The 24,562-nt window shown below is 39.7% G+C and overlaps 2 protein-coding genes across 2 annotated transcripts in view; one reads left to right on the top strand and one right to left on the bottom strand.

Moving 5' to 3' along the window:
- Positions 1–217, bottom strand: part of LOC143402204 (testis expressed protein 56-like) — a 32,870-nt gene extending 32,653 nt beyond the window's left edge. The window contains exon 1 of the mRNA XM_076859607.1: positions 28–217. Within this exon, the coding sequence (XP_076715722.1) occupies positions 28–217 (190 nt within the window). The remainder of the gene's footprint in view (positions 1–27) is intronic.
- A 10,355-nt stretch (positions 218–10,572) lies between these two features.
- On the top strand, positions 10,573–18,483 carry Fam217a (family with sequence similarity 217 member A). The gene is made up of 7 exons (XM_076857877.1): positions 10,573–10,621; positions 11,898–11,994; positions 13,610–13,694; positions 13,817–13,830; positions 14,441–14,515; positions 14,607–14,665; positions 17,119–18,483. Exons 2-7 carry the CDS (start codon positions 11,932–11,934, stop codon positions 18,332–18,334), a joined length of 1,512 nt encoding a protein of 503 aa, XP_076713992.1. The 5' UTR covers positions 10,573–10,621; positions 11,898–11,931; the 3' UTR covers positions 18,335–18,483.
- Positions 18,484–24,562: the final 6,079 nt, after the last annotated feature.

Raw genomic sequence — 24,562 nt, 5'->3', positions numbered from 1 at the left:
ATTCATGAACACCCTCTACCCACATACATTGTTTTTTATCCTCTTCGCTCTGGTAGGATTGAAGCAGCTCCACAAGATGGTTTGGGAGCAGTTTGTGAAGGTTAGACAGAGTCTCAAAGGTGTGACACAGGACATCAGGCTGGGTACAGTCCTTGTGCTCCAGTTTCTCAGGGATGATGATGTTCAAGTCAGAAGGGTTGTTGCTGGCTGTTCCCATGATGGCCCGTGGAGTTACAGAGAAGGACAAGTAGAAAACTCGAAGAGCAGAGCGTCTGACAACGGTTCTTCTCCCAGCTTCCCTCCATTCCCAAGAAGAGAGGATGGAACTTACTTTTTGCTGATCCCTTCACATTCTGAGAGTCACAATGGTCCAGGGACTGACCTAGAACCCTGAGTGCTCATCCTGTACCTTCAAAGCAGAGAAAAGCAGTCAAGTCTCTCAGGGATTTTCTACAGAAATGCTAATTTACTTTCTGGATATGGACAAGATCTAAGGGGGAAAAAATAGAACCTTCCTAAAGGAAGGGAGGAAAAAGCCAATGTGCATCTCTGTCTGAGGTAATTTTCCCCTCTGGCGCTTAGAAGAGGCCTTTCACCCTGTGCAAGGATAATTAAGACTCCACAGACAATCCGTGGGGGCCCTAAGGAGTGTGATTACATCATCACAATCCTGAGCAGATCTGAGGAAAGAACTTCATGGTCCCAAACCAAGGAAATGTCCAGATTAACACAGGTAAGAGGCCAAACTGCGTCTTATTTTCTGATCCAAATGAACACTGAGGAAGCAAAGTAAACAAATAAAAGAGCTCAACTTTACTGATAAGAAGCCATGGTAGGTAGGCCAAAGAGTAAAGGGCAGTAGAGATATTAAATAATCTTGAACACACCACACTGACTGTGAGCCCTAAGGAAACAGACTCCCTCTGAAGTGAAGGGCAACTTCCTTATGTTGAAAATTAAAAGCTCCGCATTGTTTTAACTTCTAAACTTCTTCATAATAAGACTGAAGGTGGAAGGGCTGCCCACTCTAGCCTGACAGATGCCAAGGGATTGACTGACAGGTTCTCTGCTAACTAAATCTACATCTCTCTATTTCCTGCCTTTTGTCCCATTTGGCTTTCCGTCCCTTATAAGTTCTCCTGGCCCCTGAGATCTCTGCAGATGTTGGTATGAAACAGAAAAAGTTTCCTCTCTCCTCCTTCAAAGCTGGCTTTGAGTACAACCTATTTTCCTGCCAATTTGACTGACTCCCCAGTATAAAAACCTAGCCTTTCTTCCCTTACCTGACACAGTAACAGTTTTGTAGCGTGACACTAAGCAAGTTAGAAGCTTCTGAGAGCTACTCCCCAGTTTGGGACAAAAATGCAAATAACAGGGTTTCTTGGAGCTACTCCCTGATTTCAGGCATGTTCCACCTACAGTGAAATTCCCTGTCATTCTGCATCGGCCAAGGAACCACAGTGCAACAGGGTCAGAGTTGGGGAAGAAGAGCAGAGATGCCATGGGGAAGCTGCTAATATTGGCCAGCTTTTTACCAAACTTGAAAACCTTCAGCCAGGACTCTAAAATCATCCTGACCGTACCATATGGTACATTCACCATTCACATCCAGAGCGTATATGCCTGTAGTCCCAGCTGCTCAGGAGGCTGAGGCAGGAAAGATCACATGAGCTCAAGAGTTTGAGACCAGCCTGGGCTGTAACACAGTAAGACCTTCATCTCAAAAAAAAAAAAAAAATTAGATAAACTAGTTATATTTAAAAAAAAACATGTTTAAAATTTGTTATAGAACTAACAAGAACCACTTGAATGCAATGTGATTCATAATTGTTTGGGTGTTTTGGGACAGAAAAGGGAATTGATGGGGGTAAGGAAGGTAGAATATTCTAGGAGCTGAAATTCATATTGCCCTTGTTTTTCTTCCAAGCAAATTGAGTGTGTTACTCTGACCCTTATTTTTATAGATTTATAAGAACAAACTATGTTTTAAGCCATTCAATGTGCTAAGGAAATGATCCATTGAAATGTGATCTTTTTACATTCCATGTCAGTGGATCCATGTGTTCTTAATCATTGCTGTAAGTCATTATGGATGGAATGTTTGCAACTTTCTGGAGCATGTTGACTGATGAAAAATCATAAGAGCACAATTATTATATTTTTTTTAGTGACTTATCAAAACGAAACAAAATAAATGCTGTCAAGGATGCTGAGAAAAGGGAATACATTATTGGTGGGAGTGTAAATTAGCTCAGTCATTATGGAAAACAGTGAGGGGGTCTCACAGGAAATTAAAAATAGAACTACCATAGAGCCAGCAATTCTACTACTGGGTATATACTGAAAGAAATTAAATCGGTACATTGAAGAGTCACTTGCCTGACATGGGTATTACAACTCTATAAATGACAACAGGGATATGGAATCAACCTAAATGCCCATCAATGGATGAATGGATGAAAAAACAAATGTGGTATAAATATACTCTGGAATACTATTCAGCCATAACATAAATCTACTTATTTGTGTATTTTGTGGTACTGGGGATTGATCTCAGAGTGCTCTACCACTGAGCTATAGTCCCAATGCTTTTTATTATTTATTTTTTTTAATTTTGATTCAGGGTTTCACTAAATTGTCGAGGCTGGCTTCAAACTTGTTATCCTCCTTCCTCAGCCACTTAAGTAGCTGGGATGACTGGTGTGTGTCACCACCTCTGGCATAAATTTTATTTTTAAATGAATTGTCAGATGGGTACATTTTGCTTTTTACAATGAGAAAGACTTCTAGTAAACGGCTCTATTTTCTAATTGTAGTTATGAGAAGCACATTTTTTAGGGTAGGAGTAACAGTCACTATAAATGCTTTGCTGCTGACTGTGTGATCTCGGTTCAAGCCAACCAGGTCTCAGCCTTGGGTACTAAAGAGTCTTTGATAAAACAAATGCTTCTATTTTCTGTCTTGTTTTGTGAATCTCTTATTTGCAATCCTATTCTCCAAAGGCCAATATATTTACCTTTGTCAAAACCAAATTTTTAATGTATAATTATTTTGTGCCAAGAACAGATTCGAGAGCATTCTCCTAAGCCAGGGCCGGCACCTCTCCTTGCTGTGAGGTTCAGTTGCTATGACAGAGCAGCAGGCTGCTTAGGCGATTAGCAGCACATTATTAACTAAATTAATCCCGCAGTGTAGCTGCAGCAGTGGGAGCAGAACTCTGGGTTGTTTGTCTAGTCGGGCTCTTTTATTCATGAATTTTAGGTAAACAGCAATTCCTTTTTTTGTTTCAAAGAGGGTTGTTGTGTCTCCTGAATACCTTTCCCTTCCCTCGGGCCACGGTGGAGGTGACAAGGTCAGCTGGCTTCCCGAAGGCAAAGTGTTCAGTAATGTTCAGAGAAAGAAGATCATTTCCAAATTTCTCAAAGGAAACGTTCTGAAGCGAGTACTCCTAGCAAAGCAGATGCAGAGGGAGGATACCGACTCCCAGAAAGAGGATCCCAGCTACACCTTTACTGGCACCAGAAAGTAAGTTCTGATATAACTTAGACCAAAATTGAAAGCGAGCCCAGCCTGGTGCCACACACCTATAATGCTAGTGATTGGGGAGGTGGAGACAGGAGGGTGGTAAGTTCAAGGCCAGCCTGAGCAACTTAACCCTGTCTTTTTTTTTTTTTTTTTAAGGGGGGCGCTGGGAATGTGGCTCAGTGGTATAGCGCCCAAGGTTCAATCCCAGTACTGGGGGAGGGTGTGGGAGAGGAGTGAGTTTTTGCTGTGAGGCTAGGAACATATAACTCCAGAGGATAGGAAGACTATAGCATCTGAAAGATAGGAAGACTTTGGAAGCAAGGTAAATTCAGAAAATCATACTGCAGTAAAATCAAAATAAAGGAAGAAACACATGATTGAAAATTTACTTCAAAGTACTAGCTACAACATATGCAGATGTAGAAAGTACTGATGTGCATGCTTATCTCTCTTCCTTTTGGTTGTATGTACAGAAACATCACTATCACCTTCATTCTAGGAATAAAGAGATTAAAAAAAAAAAAGAGAGATTTAAGTAGATTTTAAACAAGATTTCTTATATTTTTGCAAGAAAAGTTTGGCCTCCCAAATAAGACCTAAGGAAGCAAAGCATTGAAGGTTAATATTTAAAATGAAACTTCAAAGTAGAAAAGAAAAACTAAAACAACTTCGAAGCAGGAAAAAAAAATGTCTAGACATCTTTAAAAGTAATTATATAAACACAAGAAAGTCAGGATATTTAAGATGAATTCTCTTAGAAACAGGGTCCTAAATCTGGATAAATAGAATCTGCCATTCCTAAAAGATACAGCGGTTGCTAGGAATAAATAAATAGATAAATAAGGATTAGTTATCTAAACCATATGCTAAATACAAATTGTCCATAATTCATTTGAAATGTTTCACACTGGTTGAGCATCTTATTTGAGAATGATAACAACAAGTATAATTCTAATTAACTATTGCTCATTAGAAAATATTGTCCTGACTTTCTGAAAATAACTACACAGAAGAAGATTCTGCTGAAGTACTTGCCAGCCATGATTGCAGTAAACCGAAAGGGAAAGTAAAGGTGGGTAGGGCAACTGCAAGGGCAATATCAAAACATGGAAGGCACTGCAGGAGGCAGACCGAAATGGAATTCTTTTCCTGAAGGATAAACAGAAACTAAGAAAACCTGCTACTGACATTTGTTGCATGATCTAGGACATAAAAAGGCATATCTGTCCAGGTGCCTTGCACCCCATAGTTATCTGGTAGTCAATTCCCTTGGCCATGGAATTTGAGGAAGACAGGAATTTGGTGGCAAGGAAGGCTTTTTGGAGCCCTCTGAAGTGATTGGTCCAAGGCTTGCCTTCTTTCCCTCTGATTTAGACCATCTCATGGTCAATAATGCAGGAGTGAGCTAAATGCCAGAAGACATCTTTTTCATAAAAAAAGATGTTTTATGAAAGATTGGTTTCTCTTAAGTAAAGAAGTGCATATGTCAATGAAGGCATGCTTGAGGCTACCACTAGGAACTAAGTGCTGGGTGTGGCCTTGAGATGTCATTGAAGGGAGGTGCATTCTGTTGGGCCAAGGACTGAAGCCTAAACTATTGTGGTCAGAGCTGTATTAAAGCCAAACCAGACCCAAGGGCTCAGGAAGGTACCATTCTCTTAGTTTGGACACCACTCAAAACCTTTCATATTTAGTGATGACAGAAGAGGCAGCCACAATTTCGATGCTGATATCGAATCATGAAGAAGTCGCCAGAAAAAGAAAGAACAGTTAATTAGGAATGATGATAGGAGCAAAAGGCTTTTAAGAATAATTTCTGTCAAGGGAAAACAGAATTGTGGAAGATTGTATTGATGGATGACAAATCTTAGAGGTGCTCAAGGGAACAGGAATTAGTTCAAGTCTTGAAAATCAAAGGAGAAAGCAGAAAGAGAAATAGAAAGAAAGGGAGATGAGCGAGGATAAGCCCCATCTGGGAAATTTGCACACGCTGATGAACATGCACTCATGTGTGCACAAAGAGCTTCTGTCTGGGGTGGTCGTGATAATTTCCCAGATACATATACTTGTAGAAAGTATGGGACTACATGGACCCCAATGTTGACCTCAATTTACTACTTTTCAAGTAATTGTAAGTTGGAAAAAGCTACTTAAAATATCTGAAGTTCAGGTTACTTATTTTAAAATAATAACTAGTAGACTTGCTTCATGGGGTGGTTAGTAGTATTAGATTGATTAATCAATCTAGAATATTCAATAATATGTTGGCACCTTGTAACCACAACATATATTTTAGCAAATACTATTTTTTTCAGTAATTGTATTAATTCAAATTTTACTGAGTACCCACTATATGCCAGGCAACTTGCTAAATATGAAAAGAGCAGGTCTCACCTTCATGTTGCTAAGATAGTGACCTGTTGCAAATGAATAATTATAATGTCACATGAGCAAGAAATTGTAAATAAATCATTTTATCAGAACCCAAAAGAAGGGGTTTTGATAGAAGTCTTGCAGGGGATAGTAGTTTATTCTTCTTGAGAAGTCAGGAAAGATTACTTCTGAGCTAGAACTATGACTAGAGTTAACTATGCAGACTAAAACTAAAGTTGTTGTTTTTTTTTTTTCAAAGGAGGCATTATTGTAGGAAAAGTAAAAATGATGTACATCCTGGAGGACAGAGAAGTTTGGGAAATTGTAAAATGTCTGAAGTAGGTGCTGTAGTAAGCACTGGGAAGGAAAGGCGATTCGCAGATACTTCAAGGCTCGCTACAGATTTTTTTTTGTTATTATTTTTTTAATTGCTTTTATTTTTAAAATACATGACAGCAGAATGCATCACAATTCTTATTACACATATAGAACACAAGTTTTCATATCTCTGTATAATAAAGTATGTTCACACCAATTCATGTCTTCATATATGTTCTTTGGATAATTGATGTCCATCACATTCCACCATCATTGCTAACCCCTACCCCTACCCCTCTGCCCTATCTAGAGTTCGTCTATTCCTCCCACACTCCCTCTCCCTACCCCACTATGGGTCAGTCACCTTATATCAGAGAAAACATTCACCATTTGTTTTGGGGGGATTGGCTAATTTCACTTAGCATTATCTTCTCTAACTCCACCCATTTACCTGCAAATGCCATGATTTTATTTTTTCTTTATTACTGAGTAATATTCCATTGTGTATATATGCCACATTTTAAAAATCCATTCATCTACTGAAGGGCATCTAGGTTGGTTCCACAGTTTAGCTATTGTGAATTGTGCTGCTATAAACATTGGCTGTTTCCCTGTAGTATGCTGTTTTTAAGTCCTTTGGGTATAAAACAAAGAGAGGGATAGCTGGGTCAAATAGTGGTTCCATTACAAGTTTTCCAAGGATTCTCCATACTGCTTTCCATATTGGCTGCACCAATTTGCAGTCCCACCAGCAGTGTATGAGCTTGTCTTTTTCCCCATATCCTTGCCAACAGTTATTATTTATCTTCATAATAGCTGCCATTCTGACTGGAGTGAGAATGGTATCTTAGAGTAGTTTTGATTTGCATTTCTCTAATTGCTAGAGATGATGAGGATTTTTTTCATATATTTTGAAATTGAATATCCTCTTCTGAGAAGTGTTTGTTCATGTCCTTGGCCCATTTATTGATTGGGTTATTTTTTTGTTTTGTTTTGGTGTTTATCTTTTTGAGTTCTTTATATACCCCAGAGATTAGTGCTCTATCTGATATGTGAAGGGTAAAAATTTGCTCCCAAGATGTAGGCTCTCTATTCACCTCACAAATTGTTTCTTTTGCCAAGAAGAAACTTTTTAGTTTGAGTCTGTCCCATTTATTGATTCTTGGTTTTAATTCTTGCGCTATAGGATTCTGATTAAGGAAGTTGGAGTCTAATCCCACCTGAAGATAGGGCCTATTTTTTCTTCTATTAGACGCAGAGTCTCTGGTTTAATTCCTAAGTCCTTGATCTACTTTGAGTTGTGTTTGGTGTGTGGTAAGAGATAGGGGTTTAATTTCATTTTGTTGCATATGGATTTCCAGTTTTCCCAGCACCATTTGTTGGGGCTATCTTTTCTCCAATGCATGTTTTTGGTGCCTTTGTCTAATATAATTATAATTTCGTGGGGTTTTATCTGTGTCTTCTATTCTGTACCATTGGTCTACCAGTCTGTTTCAGTGCCAGTAACAGGCAGTTATTGTTACTATTGCTCTGTAGTATAGTTTAAGATCTGGTATAGTGATGCCACCTGCTTCACTCTTCCTGCTAAGGACTGCTTTAGCTATTCTGGGTCTCTTAAATTTTCCAGATGAATTTCATGATTGCTTTTTCTATTTCTATGAGGAATGCCATTGGGATTTTGATTGTAATTGCATTAAATCTGTATAGTGTTTTTGGTAGTATGGTCATTTTGATAATTTTAATTCTGCCTATCCAAGAGCAAGGTACATCTTTCCATTTTCTAAGGTCTTCTTTGATTTTTTTCTTTAGGGTTCTGTAATTTTCATTGTATAGATCTTTCACCTCTTTCGTTGATTCCCAAAAAGTATTTTTTTTTTTTGAGACTATTGTAAATGGGGTAGTTTTCCTCATTTTCCTCTCAGAGGATTTGTCATTGATATACAGAAATGCCTTTGATTTATGGGTGTTGATTTTATATCCTGCTACTTTGCTGAATTCATTTACTATTTCTAGAAGTTTTCTGGTGGTTCATCACATCAATAGTCTCAAAGATAAGAATCATATGATTATCTCAATAGATGCAGAAAAAGTATTTGACAAAATATAGCACCCCTTCATATTCAAAACACTAGAAAAACTAGGGATAACAGGAACATATCTCAACATCCTAAAGGCTATCTACACTAAGCCTCAGGCCAATATCATTCTAAATAGAGAAAAGTCAAGGCATTCCCTTTAAAAACTGGAACAAGACAGGGATGCCCTATGTCACCACTTTTATTTAACATAGTCCTTGAAATACTGGCCAGAGCAATTAGATGAAATAAATTAAAGGAATACAAATAGAAAAAGAAGAACTTAAATTAGCACTCTTTGCTGATATGATTCTATACCTAGAAGACCCAGAATTTGTTGTTAATATTCATGAATTAGGAGAGCATTTGAGGTCCATGTTAGAGCTGTGGGATGGAACAGAGACTAGAGAGGGGACAGCCTGGTAGGGAGACCTCCAGGGAAGCTGGAGGGAATGAGGCCTCTGTTGCTCTTATTCATTGGCCTTCACTGATTTGGCCCAGCCCAGTTTTAAAGTCCCGGGATACCCCAAAGAATGCAGGTAAGTCTCTCCTTTTCTACTAGGGGTAAACAGATAACAAAAAAGCAAACAAATCAAGGAATTAAATAAAATTGAGGAGCCAGGCATGATGTAATGTATGTAATCCCAGCCACTCTGGAGGCTCAGGCAAGCGGATCATGAGCTAAAAGCCAGCCTCAGCATCTTAGTGAGGCCCTAAGCAACTTAGTGAGATCCTGTCTCAAAAAATAAAAAGTTCTGGGGATGTGGCTCAGTGACCCTGGGTTCAATCCCTAGTACCCCAAACAAACAAAAACAAATAAAATCGAGGAATACAAATAAAGGTAGAATAAAGCAGGTAGGAAGGCCTGAGAGGAAAATGGAGATGAAGAAGACACCTGTGAGCTGGGATCAGAGATCCAAGAGACCCTGGAATCTGTGATCAACATTTGTTATATACCTGTGTGTGCATTATTCTAAGAAGATTCCATCCTCCTCAATATATTAAGATGCTTATTGAAATATCTGGGGGATTGAATCTAGAGTCTGGTTTTCAACCCAACAGAACACAGTAGTTTCATTGGCAAAGTGGTGCAAAAAATTCTCAAATATAAATTCTTCATTATAAAGAATAAGACTAAGAAACATTTTTTAGTAGTCAGATATGTTTTGTTTCAATTTTTTCCTCTATATTAACCTGTTGTGGAAAAGTGGATGTGTGTGTGTGTGTGTGTGTGTGTGTGTGTGTGTGTGTTTTCATTCATTCCTCCCTTTCCTCCTCTCTCATTTCATGGAGCTTGGTAGGAGATACCGCATTTGTGGGTACCAAATTGGGCTCAATCTAAACGTATCCCAGACAGAAAGAAAAACATGGACTTTTGTTCTTCCTGTCCTAAGACAGATGACCGACCTGAAGCGGACCATCCCGCTTGCTCTCAGCGGGATACTGTTCTTCCATTTTAATCACTTATCGTGTGCGCAGAACAGCCATGACCACACAGATCCAGTCTCCAGGAGTGAGGGGCAACGCTCCTGGGGGCCTGGGGCCAGGCGATCGGCCCGGAGCCTACTGGCCGCCACGCGGAGTCCTCAGCCCCGGGCCGCGGAAAGCGGGAGGAAGCCCAGGGAAGACCCCCGAGGACCCGGGGAAAGGCAGGGGAGGTCCGGGAGGCCTCGGGGAGGGTCCCGGAAGCTTCAGGGAGGCCTCGGAGGCCCTGGAAGGGTCAGGGAAGGCTGGGGGAGGCGCAGGCCGCCTCGAGGGCCGGTGGGGCGGCAGTGGCTGCGACCTTGCCGGAGGGGTGCCCTGGGAGCACTCTGCGCCCCGATGGACGAGTGGGCAGCGACGCCCCTGCCGGAGCCGGAGGGCGCGCAGGGGTCGCACCCGAGGCCGGGCGGCCAGCGGCATGGCGCTCCCGGCACGCCCGGCGGCCTGGAGACCCCCGAGCGGCTCCCCCTCGGGCCAGCCCCCAACAGACCCGCGGCCCCCGAGTCCCTGTGCCCCTGGTGGAACGCAGCGACGCCTAGGGCGCCCCGGCCGCTGGGGCAGGCCCCGGAGCCGCAGCCCCTGCCACGGCTGGCCTCCTGGAGCCCGGCCTGGGCCCTGGGCCTGAGCTCCGTGCCGGCGCCGGCCTGCGGACCCCGCCGGCCCTTCACGGCCGAGGGCCAGGCCCCCCGCTGCCCGCTGCCCTCCTTGTCCTCCCGCTACAGGAAGGCCGAGTCGGAAGGGGCGCTCGGCAAGCCGTTCGCACTGCGCGCGGAGCGGCCGGGGCCTCGGGGCGGCTTCGCCCTCGGAGAGGACACCGGGGAGGACACGTGGGCCTGCGGCCCTGTGGGGTAAGAGCCCGAGCCCCGGGCGACCGCGAGCCCCACCTGCCGCCCTGGCCCGAGCTCCCCGCTGAGACCAGCCACAGCCTGGGAGCGAAAGGGAGCCGCCCGCCCAGGGCCTGGAGCCCCCTTCAGACACCTGCCTTCCCGCTCTGGGACTCCAGAAGCTCCCTTTCCTTGTCTGAAGCTCCTCCTGCTGGTACCTTTTCGGGTGCCTGGTGCCAGGGCTCTCCCCCAGGAGAGGACCCTGCGTGGCCCCAGGCGGGCCTCTGCTCCAGAGCCTCCTTCCTTCCGCATTCTTCTCCAGCAGTGGCCGCAGACTCAGGGCAGGGGGACCATCCCAGTGTTCACTACCGATCTGTGTCTCCCATTTCTCCAAAGCCCACCTTTACGTCTAGGAGACATAAACTGAAACCATTTAGCTGATGTGTTTAGTATTACGTGGCTTTAATTTATAATTCTTTCCAAATAGTTATACCTTAACCCAGTGATTGGTTTGTTATCTTCTATTTCTCCAATACTTTTACCTTAAATTAGAGTGGGCTTTTTGGATACCATGAGAGTTTACTGTGGAAAATATCACCCTGTCCTGGGGGCCTTTTAATGTCTCTGAAATATGCCCAGGACTCTTGTTCTGCTTATATGTAAAGTTGACCTGGCTTTCAAATGGAGCACTCATTTATTTATTTATTTATGTATTTATTTATTATTTTATATTTTTTTAGTTGTAGTTGGACACAACACCTTTATTTGTTAGTATTTGGTGCTGAGGATCGAACCCAGGGCCTTGCACTTGCTAGGAGAGCGCGCTACCACTGACCCACAACGCCAGCCCCAAATGGAGCACTTTTTGTTTTGAATGATTCAAAACAGACATCATGGCCCTATTTGTTAAATTCCAGATAACTCACCCCCGCCTTTTTTTTTTTTTCCAATTTGTATTTCATTTTTCTTATCTGATATCTCCTCACCTCTGTCTTAATTTTGTAATCATCTGTCAATTAAAAATTCTAGTTTGCTTTTGTTTGTGCCCTTTCTTGTCCTGGTTTGCCCCGCATTTTTTTTTTTTTTTTTTTTAAATCCTGGTTGATTTCATATGGTTACTCCAGCCTCACAGTCCACTCTGCTTTCCAAACATTTTCTTTTGTGTATGTGTGGGGGTGTGGGGGGGAGGGATCAAACCCAGGGCCTCATGTATACCAGTTAAGTGCCCTAAGCTCCCACTTTCTTTTTATATGAATGTTGAATCTTACCCATAAATGTGCCTGTCCCACAACCTGTATAGGATTTTAAGGAAACAGAGGAGCAGCTACAACAAAATGGGCAGAAGAAACGGTGAGAACTGTGGCGCCAGGGTCCATCTGTCAAGCATTTCTCAGGAGGTATGGCAGATGCTACTGAACTTGAGCCTTTGGGCAGGAGCTCTCATTGCTAAAACAATTCCCACTGACTTTTACTACAGAGATAACCTTACTGCTTTCAGTTTGTGAGCTGTTTGTACCGTTTTTCCCTCTGCATGTTTGAGATGTCAAATGTTAGCTTCTCTCCAAATCTCAGAAGATTTCGTTAAAGATGCTGTTTATCAGTCAGGCAATTCTCACCATTTTACTTTCTCACATGTACTTCATGGAAAATATCAGCAAGGCAATAACCAAGTTCGAGGCCTTAAGAAACTTGCAAACTAACTGATTTCATGTTTAGCTAACCAGCCTTCCTTACCCATTGTCATATTTGATTGTTAATTTGTTTGTATAACAAGCAGTTTTTATCAACTTCTTTTTACCATTTGAATGTAAGGATGTTTCTCACATGTACATTTGAGATATTAACTAGTGTCCTGGGATTATATAGCTGAAAGAAATTTGTGAATCCATTGGGGAGGTTTTTAAAACGCAAACATCTGACTTCACCCTCATTCTTCTGAATTAGAATCTGTATTTTTTATCAACTTTTTTCTTTTTAGTGCTGAGGATGGAACACAGGGCCTCACACATGCTAGGCAAGCATTGTACCACTAAACTACAATCCCAGCCCTCAACCATCATTTTTAAAAAGTTCCCCCAGATGATTCTCATACAGCAACTAGACCTCACATGTTATATCATATGATATAACATTTTATTTTCAAAAGTTTCCAAGTAAAAATAATCGGCACCCTCCTTTCCCATATCCCATTATCCTTCTCATTAGGAGATACCCTGCTGTGGATAAATTAAATCCTTGTGTGTATTGAAGCTTATTTCTCCCTGTTCCTCCTTAGTGTGGAGCTGATACCTAATAATACCTAACATTTCATTCATTTATAAAATATTTTTTTTTGTCTGAGATAGAAAACAACTAGGTTCACTCCTCAAGTTACTTTCGTAACTCATCACTTCCCCTTTCTAGAATAGAGTATTACAATCAGTCCCTGCCCCCGCACACAGGTTTCCCACATAGCACTCTGCACAACATCTGGAATAGAAATACTTAGTAGATATTAGTACCTTTCCCATTTCAATCATTTTTTGCTTTCTTTTTGAGTATTTCCTGAGTGTTTCTCAACATCTGAAATCTAGACTGAGAGTTATAGACTGGTTAGCATTAGATATAATGCAAGGATTGGTGGAAAGGTTTTGTAGGCTTTCCGATCTGGTGCTCAGACACAGAAAACCTGATGAACATGCCATTGTGTACCACTAGTGGAACATGACCTTTTATTAAATTTTAAAATAAATTTTGAGAACCTGTGTGTCATTTTTAGTAAAATGAGAAGGGAATCATAAATTATGGTAAGAGTGTTTCCATTTCGTGGATGTCAGGTGTTATCAAGCTGGTAAAGGTTTGATTAAAGGAATTGTCTTCATCAAAGATACTGAATGCATCCATCCTGGAGGCAGAGGGGTCAAAAGACTTTGGGCCTTGTGTCATACTTTAACAAAGAACATGTAAAATTGTGTACTTGGGCTTTTAAAATCTTCTTAATTTTAAGTATATCCTAACCAAATATTATTTTAGAATGTATCTTCCTGGAGTTTGGATTCCGAAGTACCTGTTCTTGAAAATAAAAACCTCCCACCTGGAAGGGATAGTGCGGCAGGTGGTAAGAAATCCTAGATGTGTATATTAATACTGTAATAATTACTTATGTTAAAGGGGGTTTGTTTGAATGCAACCTGTTTTATGTAACTATTAATTGTCATTTTTTCATACACATTCTTTCAGGCAAAATTAATAAGGTAAGGATGTTTGGTTTTAAATAATTTACAAACATATTGTTTGAAAATGATAAGCATATTTGAAATTTTTTTCTTCTTTAAAATTAAACTTTAAATTTTATTTCTGTAGAGTTCTTCAACCAAGTCAATATATTTCTGTTTTACAGGGCTGCAAATTGTTCGTTTAATTAATATTTTGTTATATTAACTATTTTTAATATAACAATACTAGACATGGAAATTGATATGTAGTAAATATAGTGTTTTTAGTCATTGCCAAAAGGGAAGTAGTCTCAGCCCTTACAATGTATCAAAGTGGTTGAAATGGTCAATATCCTGTTTTGAAATGGCATAAAATTAATCTTTCACTTAGAATTTTTGATCAAAATATTAAACTGTAATATTCACTGTAAAATGTTAATGATATTGAAGATTCATTAGTTAACAATATTTAGTTGGTATTGATAATAGATTTCTGATGAAATCAGTAAAAATAAAATGATTTTTGTATGCATAAAGGGATACATTGGACCTTATGATAGATCCTGTGGTTAGAACAAGAACTATACCTTCTTAGAACATGAACAGGAAACACAGACATGTTGTGTTTAAGTCTTCTGCTGCTTCATAGAACCATTTGGAAATTCCAGTAGAGCAACTGATGCTAGAACTTAATATGTCAGAGCATGCTCACAGGAGAACACAGGTGGTATTTTACTCATCGTATCATACTCTTAAATTATCATTCAAAAATTCATGTATTTTCTAAGACACTGTCATGATCTTTCTATTGTCAGAAAGAGCTGTTTCAGTTATGGAGTTACCCTCTTAATGAAGGAAATACCATGGAGAACAGGTAAGAGGATATTTTTGTAATATTCTAAATTACTGAAATAATTTTAAATACAGATGAATTAGCTGCTTGAAATACAAGAGTCAAAAACAACCAGCAGAGAGAAAAATTGTGTGGAAATTACAGAAATCCACCCTGAAATAGGAAGTGGTAGTGGATACCACAAACTAGCCAGCAAGCAGGTAAGAGGTGAGTTCACTGTGCCCTTGCTATGAAGGCTTAGATGACACTAGGGTTCTCTTCAAGTTGTAGAAATTTTCATCTCTTACAATGGAGGCTTAGATGGATAGAGTTGGACTTGTCGTTGAAAGGAAAAGGAAATATAATAGGGAAGTACTATTCCAGGAACTCTTTGAATTCTCCATACATATTAACTCATTTAATCTGAGCCCAGTGTTACAAGGTAGGGGCTGTTAGCATTATCCCTGTTTTACAGATGAGGACACTGAGGCATGGTGACCAGTTCTGTAACTTGTCAAAGTGACACAATTAATGGATGGTGGAGCTGAGATTTGAAGGTAGCATAGTCATATCATATTTCCCTGGGTTTGCATTCTCATGTTTTGTGCTTAGATTTTACTATAGATTAGAACCAGCTAGACTGCCCCTTAAAAACATAGGTGTTTGGAAATTACCTCTTCTTGAACACGGCTTGGTGACACTTTTACGCATAGTGAAGGGCATCCCAAGTCCCATTCATCTCATCCAGCTGTAACAACAGAGTGCATCACTTGACAGCAGCTCTCTCCTGGTCAGAGGATTTCAACTCCATGAGGCCCAGAGGAAAGCTGCCCTTATGTAAAATTCAAGGGGGAACCAAGAAGTGCCAGGAGAATTGTGTGTGCTAACAAGGGAATGTTGGTGCTGCTGGATAGGCTAACTTTGTGAGAAAGCACTCAGCTAGGGACAAGGTTATCAAGGTAAGAGGTCAAACACAGTGAACTGACTTATATCACAGTAACAGAGGAGCAAACATTAAAGGAGGCAGCAGAAGGCAGTGGTTGGGATCACAGCCATGATCTCTACCTCCTGGGTTCAAGTCCCAGCCCCACCAGTTACTAGATATGTGACCTTAGCCACGGTGTATCTCAGTGTGCATATCTATAAAAGGAGGAAAGGGGGAGAGCCCATCTCATGGGGATGTTGTGAGGACTAAACAGAAGCATGTGTTTGATAGGGATTTGCTCTTCATGCTGGTTAGGCCTAAGGATGATACAGAGATGGAAGTTGGGTGTCAATGAAATAGTTCATTACAATTTTTCTCCTCAGTGTACTATCAACAAGTAAGGAGAATGAAAATTACTTGCATTTAGTGTTTAACATTTCACAAAGTACAGTGATATAGCATGTTCTCCTCAGAACCCCCCTGAGGTGGATATTGACCTTTGCATTTTGCTTATTCACTGCTGCTGGTACGGGGTCACACCTAGGCCTTCCTCCTCCAGCCTGCCTGCTCTTTTTACTATAACGCAGGGGGCTCCTGTCTTTGAGCAACTGCAAATTTAAAGGGATTTTCCTGTAGTTTTCCAAAGGCAAGGCAGCATTCCTAGTGCTTAGCTATAGTGTTTAGCTAAATGAATAAACCTTTATCACCTTCTGTAGTAATTAAAGTATTTTTCAAAATCCTAGATTACCTTATCTTTACTGTAAACTGGCCTCTTATAGAAACAAGACCAATGTTAAGACCACATGTCAACTTAAATGCATCTGATCTTTCAATCCCAGTATTTCTAGCTATCTTAAAAAAAAAAAAATCTAGTAACTCAGTATTTTATGGCCTAGTGTTTTTGCAGTTTTCAGTATTATTGTTGTAGTTTTACAGTATTATGTTAATATAATACCTAGAAGAATCAATCCTAAAGTAAAAAGGCACCATTAGAAGAAAATTACTAGGGAATATATCTGGAATAATTTTGGTTTGATAGATATTTCTTACTTTTTTGTTAGAATAATTTTTTAAAACTACAGCGATTAACAGAAGTCTTTGTTAAGTAACCTAAGTACATTCATTAAGTTTCCTTTTATCTGATTCTAAGTCATTTCACTATAATTTCAGTTTGAGTTGGATATCCTAATTTTCAGACATCATAATTTCATGTACAATATAGGTAAATGAATATAATTAGCCACTTGTAACCTTGTGGCTTCATAGCCACAGTTAACTGTTTTTAGGTCTCATTTCAAGTATCTTGCTACCGGCTGGATAAGCTAACTTTGTGAGAAAGCACTTGTGCAAAGGGATATCTAATTAATATTTTAATCTGTATAGTTTATATAATTAAAGCATATTTTGAAATTAATATATTTTTGTTGCAGTTAGCTAGATACACATATACATATGTGCCATTGGGAACTAAATGTTAATCAATCTTTGACAAAGGTTATTTATTTGTATCATTTAATAGCATTTTAATTATAGTCAACAAATCACTCATTAATTAAATTATTTTTTAAAGGGTATTCAAAAAATCTACAATGGAAACTGGCTTTAATGTAGTCAATAATCCCATAAGGCTCTTTACCCTAAACCACTCATTAACAAGTACTCCAGCTGATCAGCAAGCTGGTTCTAAACTGGGACTGCCGATGCCGATAGGTCTCTACTGGCCCTATGCTGACGGAGACTTTTTAAAGGACAGAAGTGAGTTTCAAATTGATTCATGTTCACCTATAGAAACCAGCAATGGAGAAACTTTATCTGCTCCAAACTGCAACCTTAAACATGGAAACAGCAGTGTGGAAGAAATTTTAACTGATGAAAGTGACTTATCAGAAAACGAGAACACTAATGATACTTTACTCAGCTATTTTAAAAAGATGGACTTGAAGTTAAAGCCAGAAACAATAGAAAATGTTGAGGAATCTTTTACTGAGGAACCAAGTGAAGTATTTCTATATCCTGATTTTCTTCCCCCTCCTTTCAATACTCTGGATTTGCACAAATTTGCCTTTTCAAGATGTGAAAATTGGAAAGCAACATTGGACTCTCCAGAAAGCTCCATTGAACAGCTGATAACTCGTTTACTAGAACTGGAACGATTACAACATATGACTATACAAAAGGAGCGGTCTAGGCTACCAAGTGCTTTCTGTTCTCCAGCAGTTTCTGAGCGACCCTCTTCCTCCAAAAATACATTGAAAGCGAGGCAGCCCAAACTTCCTGACGCTTTGAGTCTTCTGACATCTTGTGTAGATAAAAGCCGAGAAAAGAGAAAAAACAGTTCTGGTTGTGGTAAGCTTGAACAAAATGCTTCAAAGTGGAATTGGAGTGGTGATGGAAAATGTAAATGGAATTCTAGATCACCATCTCTAAAAAGTTCACCAACCACAAAACAATGTATTGCAACTTATGATGATTTTAAGAATCCCAAAAGTTTCACTTCAAATTCATGCCAAGAACTCTCACCCAAGCCTTCCACCACCCAAACTACTCAATCACTGGTTAAAATAGGCTCAACAAGATGCCTGCCACCAAGGTCTCCAATACCAGTTTCACCTATACCCCTGTCTTTTCCTGAAAATCACAGGGAAGAAATTAAATCACAAAGGACCAAAAGGAAACCTTACCAAAAAAGTATACTAATGAATAGACCATTCTATATTCAGAAACTAAACTGTTTTTCACCTTCGTTTATGGATAAGGGTAAATGCTCACCCATTGACCAAAAATAACTCTTTTCTTTCATCCCAATGTGAGCAAATGTATTCCAAGAAGTTCAGCTAACATATGGTTTGTCATTCTGAGATGCAGGCATAAAAACAAAAACAAAACAAAAACAAATTAACAAGAAAACCCACACAAATTGATTGCCTGGCGAGATACAGAGTGCAGCCTGTGCGTCACAGCTGAGCCATCTGTATACAGATCCAAGGGCTTAAACATTGCTGCATCTGACAATTCTTCACGTTATGTTTCAAAGAAACGTTTTACTTAGTAAACCTAAGTATTCTATTCAGCGGCTTGTTCTTTTGTTGTGATTGTTTTTGAGTATAACTCTATCATCAATAAATGGTATAATTGATAGATGCTGTTGTAGTTATTGTTGGATCATGCTGTGTTATAGTCATATAAGACTCGCAGTTACTTCTCGGTGACATTCTTCAGAGATCTTCCCACTCTGTATCACCCTTTTTCTTCTCCCTCTTCACCTCCACAAATCATCTGTCATTCTGATCTTTGGACACTGATTGGCCCTTAAAAGTTAAAGAAGTTGCTGTTCTCTCAAGTGAATATATGAGATCCTCCAGATTTTCCCAAATCCTTAGAAACTTGCCATTTGTTCAGGCCCTTCTTTGTTATATACATGAAAGTAATTTATCAATTCTCTTTTGAACCCAACTACAGGTTTAGGAATACAATAACTCTTTTCCACTTCAACCTGATAGTTGAAGAAAAAATCTAATAAGGTCGTAATCCGCAGTCAGAATCTCATTACTGGATTTTTTTTTTTCTTCAAAGATCTACATTTTTGTACGTTTTACCCTGAAGCTTAATTCATTAACAAGTGAAAAACTTCGACAAACTTTATTGCTAGGAATCAGGGAAACAAACAAAACAATAGAATTCTGGCTTCTACCTCTGGCTGACTGAAACAAAATTTGGGGGAGGGGGATCCATAGACACATACTATGAACAAGCATCCTGAGTGATTTTTAGTGCAGGTGATTCTTGGATCACACTTTGGAAAACATGAAGAAAAGCCTTGATGTAACATGCATAAATCAAAGATCTGGGTATTCTGGGCTATAGTGTGCTTCAGTTTTAATCGGATGATTGATGAATTCAAATGAGTTTTTCTTTTCTTTCTTGTTTTGGTACTGGGGATTGATCCCAGGAATGCTTTACCACTAAGGCATATCCCCAGCCCTTTTTGTTTTCTGAGGCAGGGTCTCACTAAATTGCTTTGGGCCTCACTAAATTACTGAGGCTGTCCTAGAACTTGTGATCCTCTGCTTCAGCCTTTGAGCTGCTAGGATTACAATCATGAGCCACTTGCCTGGCTAGTTTTTCTTCCACATTAAAAAACAACAAATGATTATAATTTAAAACATTACCCAAATGTACCAAATGAAATAAAAGACCTCTTCCTTCCCACCAATGCGAGGCACAACCCCAGATATTATTAAGTTTCTGTGTATCATCCTCCCAAATGAGACAGAATATTTGAATTAGGAATGGGGAGATGCATTAATGAGTAATTCAAATAAATGTTAACGAGAGCAAATGTAGCAAATGTAGTTTGCTTTCTCTGTTACCTTTAGTTAAAAAAAAAGGCTCAAATAGTTTTCTAAGAGGCAGGGATCACAGGGAGCATGCTTAGCTTTTAGTTAACATCAAATAACTTTCCACAACAGAAAAATAATGGTCAGTTCCCCTAAATGTAATGGAATTTTACCTATATTCCATCCAATAATTCTCATTATCAAACTGGTATTTAATATTCTTTTCACAGAACTATAATGAAAAAGTGGACTTTTATTTTCATTCACTTCAATTCTCAGTGACCTTCCTTGGTTCCTGTCAATTATCTTTACTCTCAGTTCCCTCAATTTGAGAACTGAACCTTACAACAAGTGCTTTGTGTCCACTCTCATCACTTAACTGGATTTTATTCCTTCATCTTTAGGGTCATAATGATGTGAAGTTTTACAAGACTTTAGAAAGAAAGAAAAAAAAAAATATATATATATATCATATTATATATATGAATTATATATCCCTTTTTTATTTTATTTTTTTTGAGACAGTGTCTCACTAAGTTGCTTAGGGCCTCACTAAGTTGCTGAGGCTTTTAACTCATAATCTTCCTGCCTCAGCCTCCCGAGTTACTGGGATTACAGGCATGTGCCACCATCATTGGGATTGTTATTCATGAATGGTTAAAAGCACTGATTGATCTATCTATAACCTGAAATAGAAACCAGCTTCTGTCACTTAACAGCTCTAGTCTACATAAGCAGTTTCTTTAACCTCTCTGTGCTTCATTATCTGATTTGTAAAATGAATGAAATGCCTTTTATTTCATATAATCACGAGGATTAAATGAATAGGATTAAAAATGTTTGGCATACAGCAAATTGTCAGAAGCCATTCATGAACCAAATCGGCATGGAAGCCTTTGAGTAAGAAAGTCTGGTGTCTGGGAACTCCCAGCAGCACTCCTGCTGGTGAGACTGCCCCAATACATGCCCCAATACAATTCTACCTAGTTCTGCCAGGTTCCACACAGCCCTGGAGATGGGGTTACCTGCTGGAGCCACAAAGCAACACAGCCTCTCAGAGATGGGTGTGGCTTGCTAAGATGACAATCAACCTGTTGAGGACAAGACACCATGAAGCAAGAGTCCTCCTGCTGAAACTTTATCCTTGCCTTTGATGCACCCCCTCAAATAAACGACTGGAGCCATTTTCTAGTTGTCCAGCTCCAGCTCCTGTGTGGACTGGATCTATCAGGCACTCCATCCCTTAAAACCTATTTTTCTGACTCCGCCCCATATTCAGACTTTTATTTCCTCAGGTGGCTTACCCTCTTTTGAGAAGGAAAAATTACCCTGGTGAGATGCTGGCTGCCTGGTGATAGCAAATATTCAAAAAATGTAACAGGGAAATAAGAATGACTCAGGAAGGCAGACCTAGTGCAAGAATAAACTGACTTAGCATTGACTTTACTGCCAGCAGAGGAATGAGAGTTCTTAACAAATTAATGTTCTCCTTCTTGCAAGGAATGTTCCAGTCAAGCTCAGGAACATGGTATGTGGGAACAGACACAAACCCTTTCAGTGAGGCCAAGATTTGCAGTGGCATGGGAGAGGGAAGTAGATGGCAGGGAAGAGCATGTGGAAGTAGAGGTCACAAAGGTTAAAACTGTCAGGGAAACACGGAACTGATTCTGTATTGGAAGGCTGCTTTGGCCCCTTACAGTGTGGGGGAAAAAACTGATTCTGAGCTTTGACGTCCTCTATGAAGGATGATTTTCTTTTATGGACATGAATTTACCTGCTAGATCATCAGATGAAAATATGTGGCAAAAAGTGAAGCAAGGTTCCTAAGGGTGATTTCTTTCTTTCTTTCTTTCTTTCTTTTTAGTACTTAGATTGAATTTGGGGGCACAACCACTGAGCTACATCCCCAGTCCTTTTTTTTTTTTAATTTTTTTTAATTGAACCCAGGGCCTTGTGCATTCGAGGCAAGCACTGTACTAACTGAGCCATATCCCCAACCCCTCCAGTGCTTTTTGAGATGGGGTCTTGCTAAGTTCACCACACTGGCCTCTAACTTGTTATCCTCCTGAGTAGCTGGCATTACAAGCAAGCGCCACTGCATCTGGCAAAGGGTGAATTTTTTTATTGTAAACAACCAGGCTACTTTATTTAGGGTGCTATTAGACCTAAATAAAGGAGCTACTGAAATACCTATCAAATGGTTTTCCAACACTGCTTTATTAAATATAAATATCAAATCTGGACAAGAAGTATTGCCATTTTCCATTACAGGGCAAAGGTATCAATAATTTTAAAGTCAACATCACTTATTAAAAATACAGGTGCTGCTCCTACCCCCACCCTCCCTAAGGCTTGAGTCCCTTGAACAAGACCAGAAGTGGCAAGTTTGTAGAAACCATACATGCAGTCATCTCAAATTTATCCCATTGATTAACAAAGGAAAATTCTTGTATCAAACAGGTAATACATGTCAATAAGTGAAAAGGAAAATTTCACCACCGGGGAAACTGTAGAAACTAGCAACTATGAAACATTTGGCTATTTTTTCATATGTGTTCAAAGCCAACTTCTACCATCATTAATTTTGCTTAACCAGGGATTGAATTTAGGGGTAGTGTTCAAAGCCAACTTCTACCATCATTAATTTTGCTTAACTGGGGATTGAATTTAGGGGTAATCTACCACTGAACTACATCCCTTTGTAACGCAGGGTTCTTAACTTGTTCAGGCTGACCTCCAACTTGTGTACCTCCTGCCTCAGCCTCCCAAGTGGCTGGGATTATCAGGGTGTACCACTGCACCTGCTCTACCACTGTTTTTTGGTACTAGGAATGGAACCCAGGGGCACTTAACCACTGACACCCCAATCCTTTTTGTTTTGAGACAGGATCTACCTAAGTTGCTTAGGGCCAAGGTTGCTAAAGTTGGCTTTGAACTTGTAATGTTCCTCCTGCCTCAGCCTCCAGTCGCTAGGAATACAGGCATGAGCAACCACTCCACCCAGCTGTCTGCCATTATTATTACTTTTCATGGTGAACTTTAATTTTTTATGTTTTTAAATTAAGTTATACATGACAGTAGAATACATTTACGCACTTTGATATATCATACTTAAATGGGATATAATTTCTCATTTTTCTGAGTGTGCATGTTGCAGAATCACATTGGTCATGCATTAGCCATTATTTTGGATGGAAGTATTTGGCAAAATTTATTGTTGAAAGTAATCCTGTTCAAGGGCAGCAGAATAGACAATATGATTGATGTATTATATATCAAAATGCATTCTACTGTCATGTATGACTAAAAAAATTAAATAAAAATTAAAAAAATTAAAAAACAATGTAATCCTGTTCAAGAAAATTTAACTTGCTCAGAAATCCCTGTTTTTTTGCTCTCCATTATTCACTTTTTTCCTCAGCTCATTGGATCTTAGCGAGGTTGACTTGGCTTTTTTAATGAGCCACAGATGGACATATGAAAGATCTAGTTTCCACCTTAATACATTCTGCATAATTCTCTCAAATGCACCAGAAACAATCTCATGACCATGAGATTGATAGAGCTACATAATTGATATACAATTATGTAGCTCTATCCTGACAGCCCAAGCAAATTAGAATGTGGTCCTTTAAGACACTAACATTCATCCCATTTCTTACAAAGGATGCAACCAGAATCAGTCTTTACCTGCCACTTGGAGATGATTAGCTCCAGCTGGGGTGGATGTATTCTACAAAGCCAGACACTTCTACCCCTACCCACATAACCTAATCCTACTTTGCATGCACTAGGGATTTACACAACCTCTTTGGTCCTTCTTATTATGTTTGGTAACAGGGATTGAACCCAGGAGCACTTAACCACTGAGCAATATCCCTAGCATTTTTTTTTTTAAGACAGAGTCTAATATGCTTAGGGCCTCGTTAAATAGCTGAGGCTGATTTTAAACTTCCCACCTTCCTGCCTCAGTCTTCTGAGTTACTGAGATTAACAAGCGTGCTCCACTGTGCCTGGCCTTATTTTATTCTTAAAAGCTGAAAAATTTCCTTAAAGGAACAAAGGAGTGAATAGGCTAGGGCTACGAGCCTGATATGTCAGGGTTCTAAATGGGCAGTGAACCGATTTACTTGTTATTTGAAAAAAAGAAAGTTAGTTCATTACTTTGTATTGCTGTTTGTGAGGAAAATCTTACCACATTGTTTTCAAGGTACAGGTTCCAGAATCTACTGAGGTTGTATGCCACATTTATCCCCATACCTTTTCGAGTCATTGAGATGCACATCAAAATCTTGAGATTTTTCTAGGATTTCTATATAGCTTCCGCTCACCCGTCCCTAATTATATTTGAGCACAGAATACTTTTTTTTTTTTTTTTGGTCCGGGGTTGAACCCATGGTGGCTTCACCAATGAGCCACATCTCCAGCCCTTTCTGTTTTTTCACTTTGAAATAGTCTCACTAAGTTACGTAGGGCCTGCTAAGCTGCTGAGGCTACCTTTGAACTTGTGATTCTCCTACCTCAGCTAACTAAGTCACTGGGATTGCAGGTGTGCAACACCACAACTAGCCAGAATACTTTTCAAATCATATCTATCCTTAATGAAATGGCAGCTAAGAAACCTCAGGTAAGAATGTTTGTAACTTTAAACTAAATGTAAAATGCCAAACCTAAGCC

Source organism: Callospermophilus lateralis, chromosome 6 (genome assembly GCF_048772815.1).
Source record: "Callospermophilus lateralis isolate mCalLat2 chromosome 6, mCalLat2.hap1, whole genome shotgun sequence".
Lineage (NCBI taxonomy): Eukaryota > Metazoa > Chordata > Mammalia > Rodentia > Sciuridae > Callospermophilus > Callospermophilus lateralis.
Note: the sequence above shows the minus strand (reverse complement) of the source record. Positions and strands in the feature narration are given on the sequence as shown.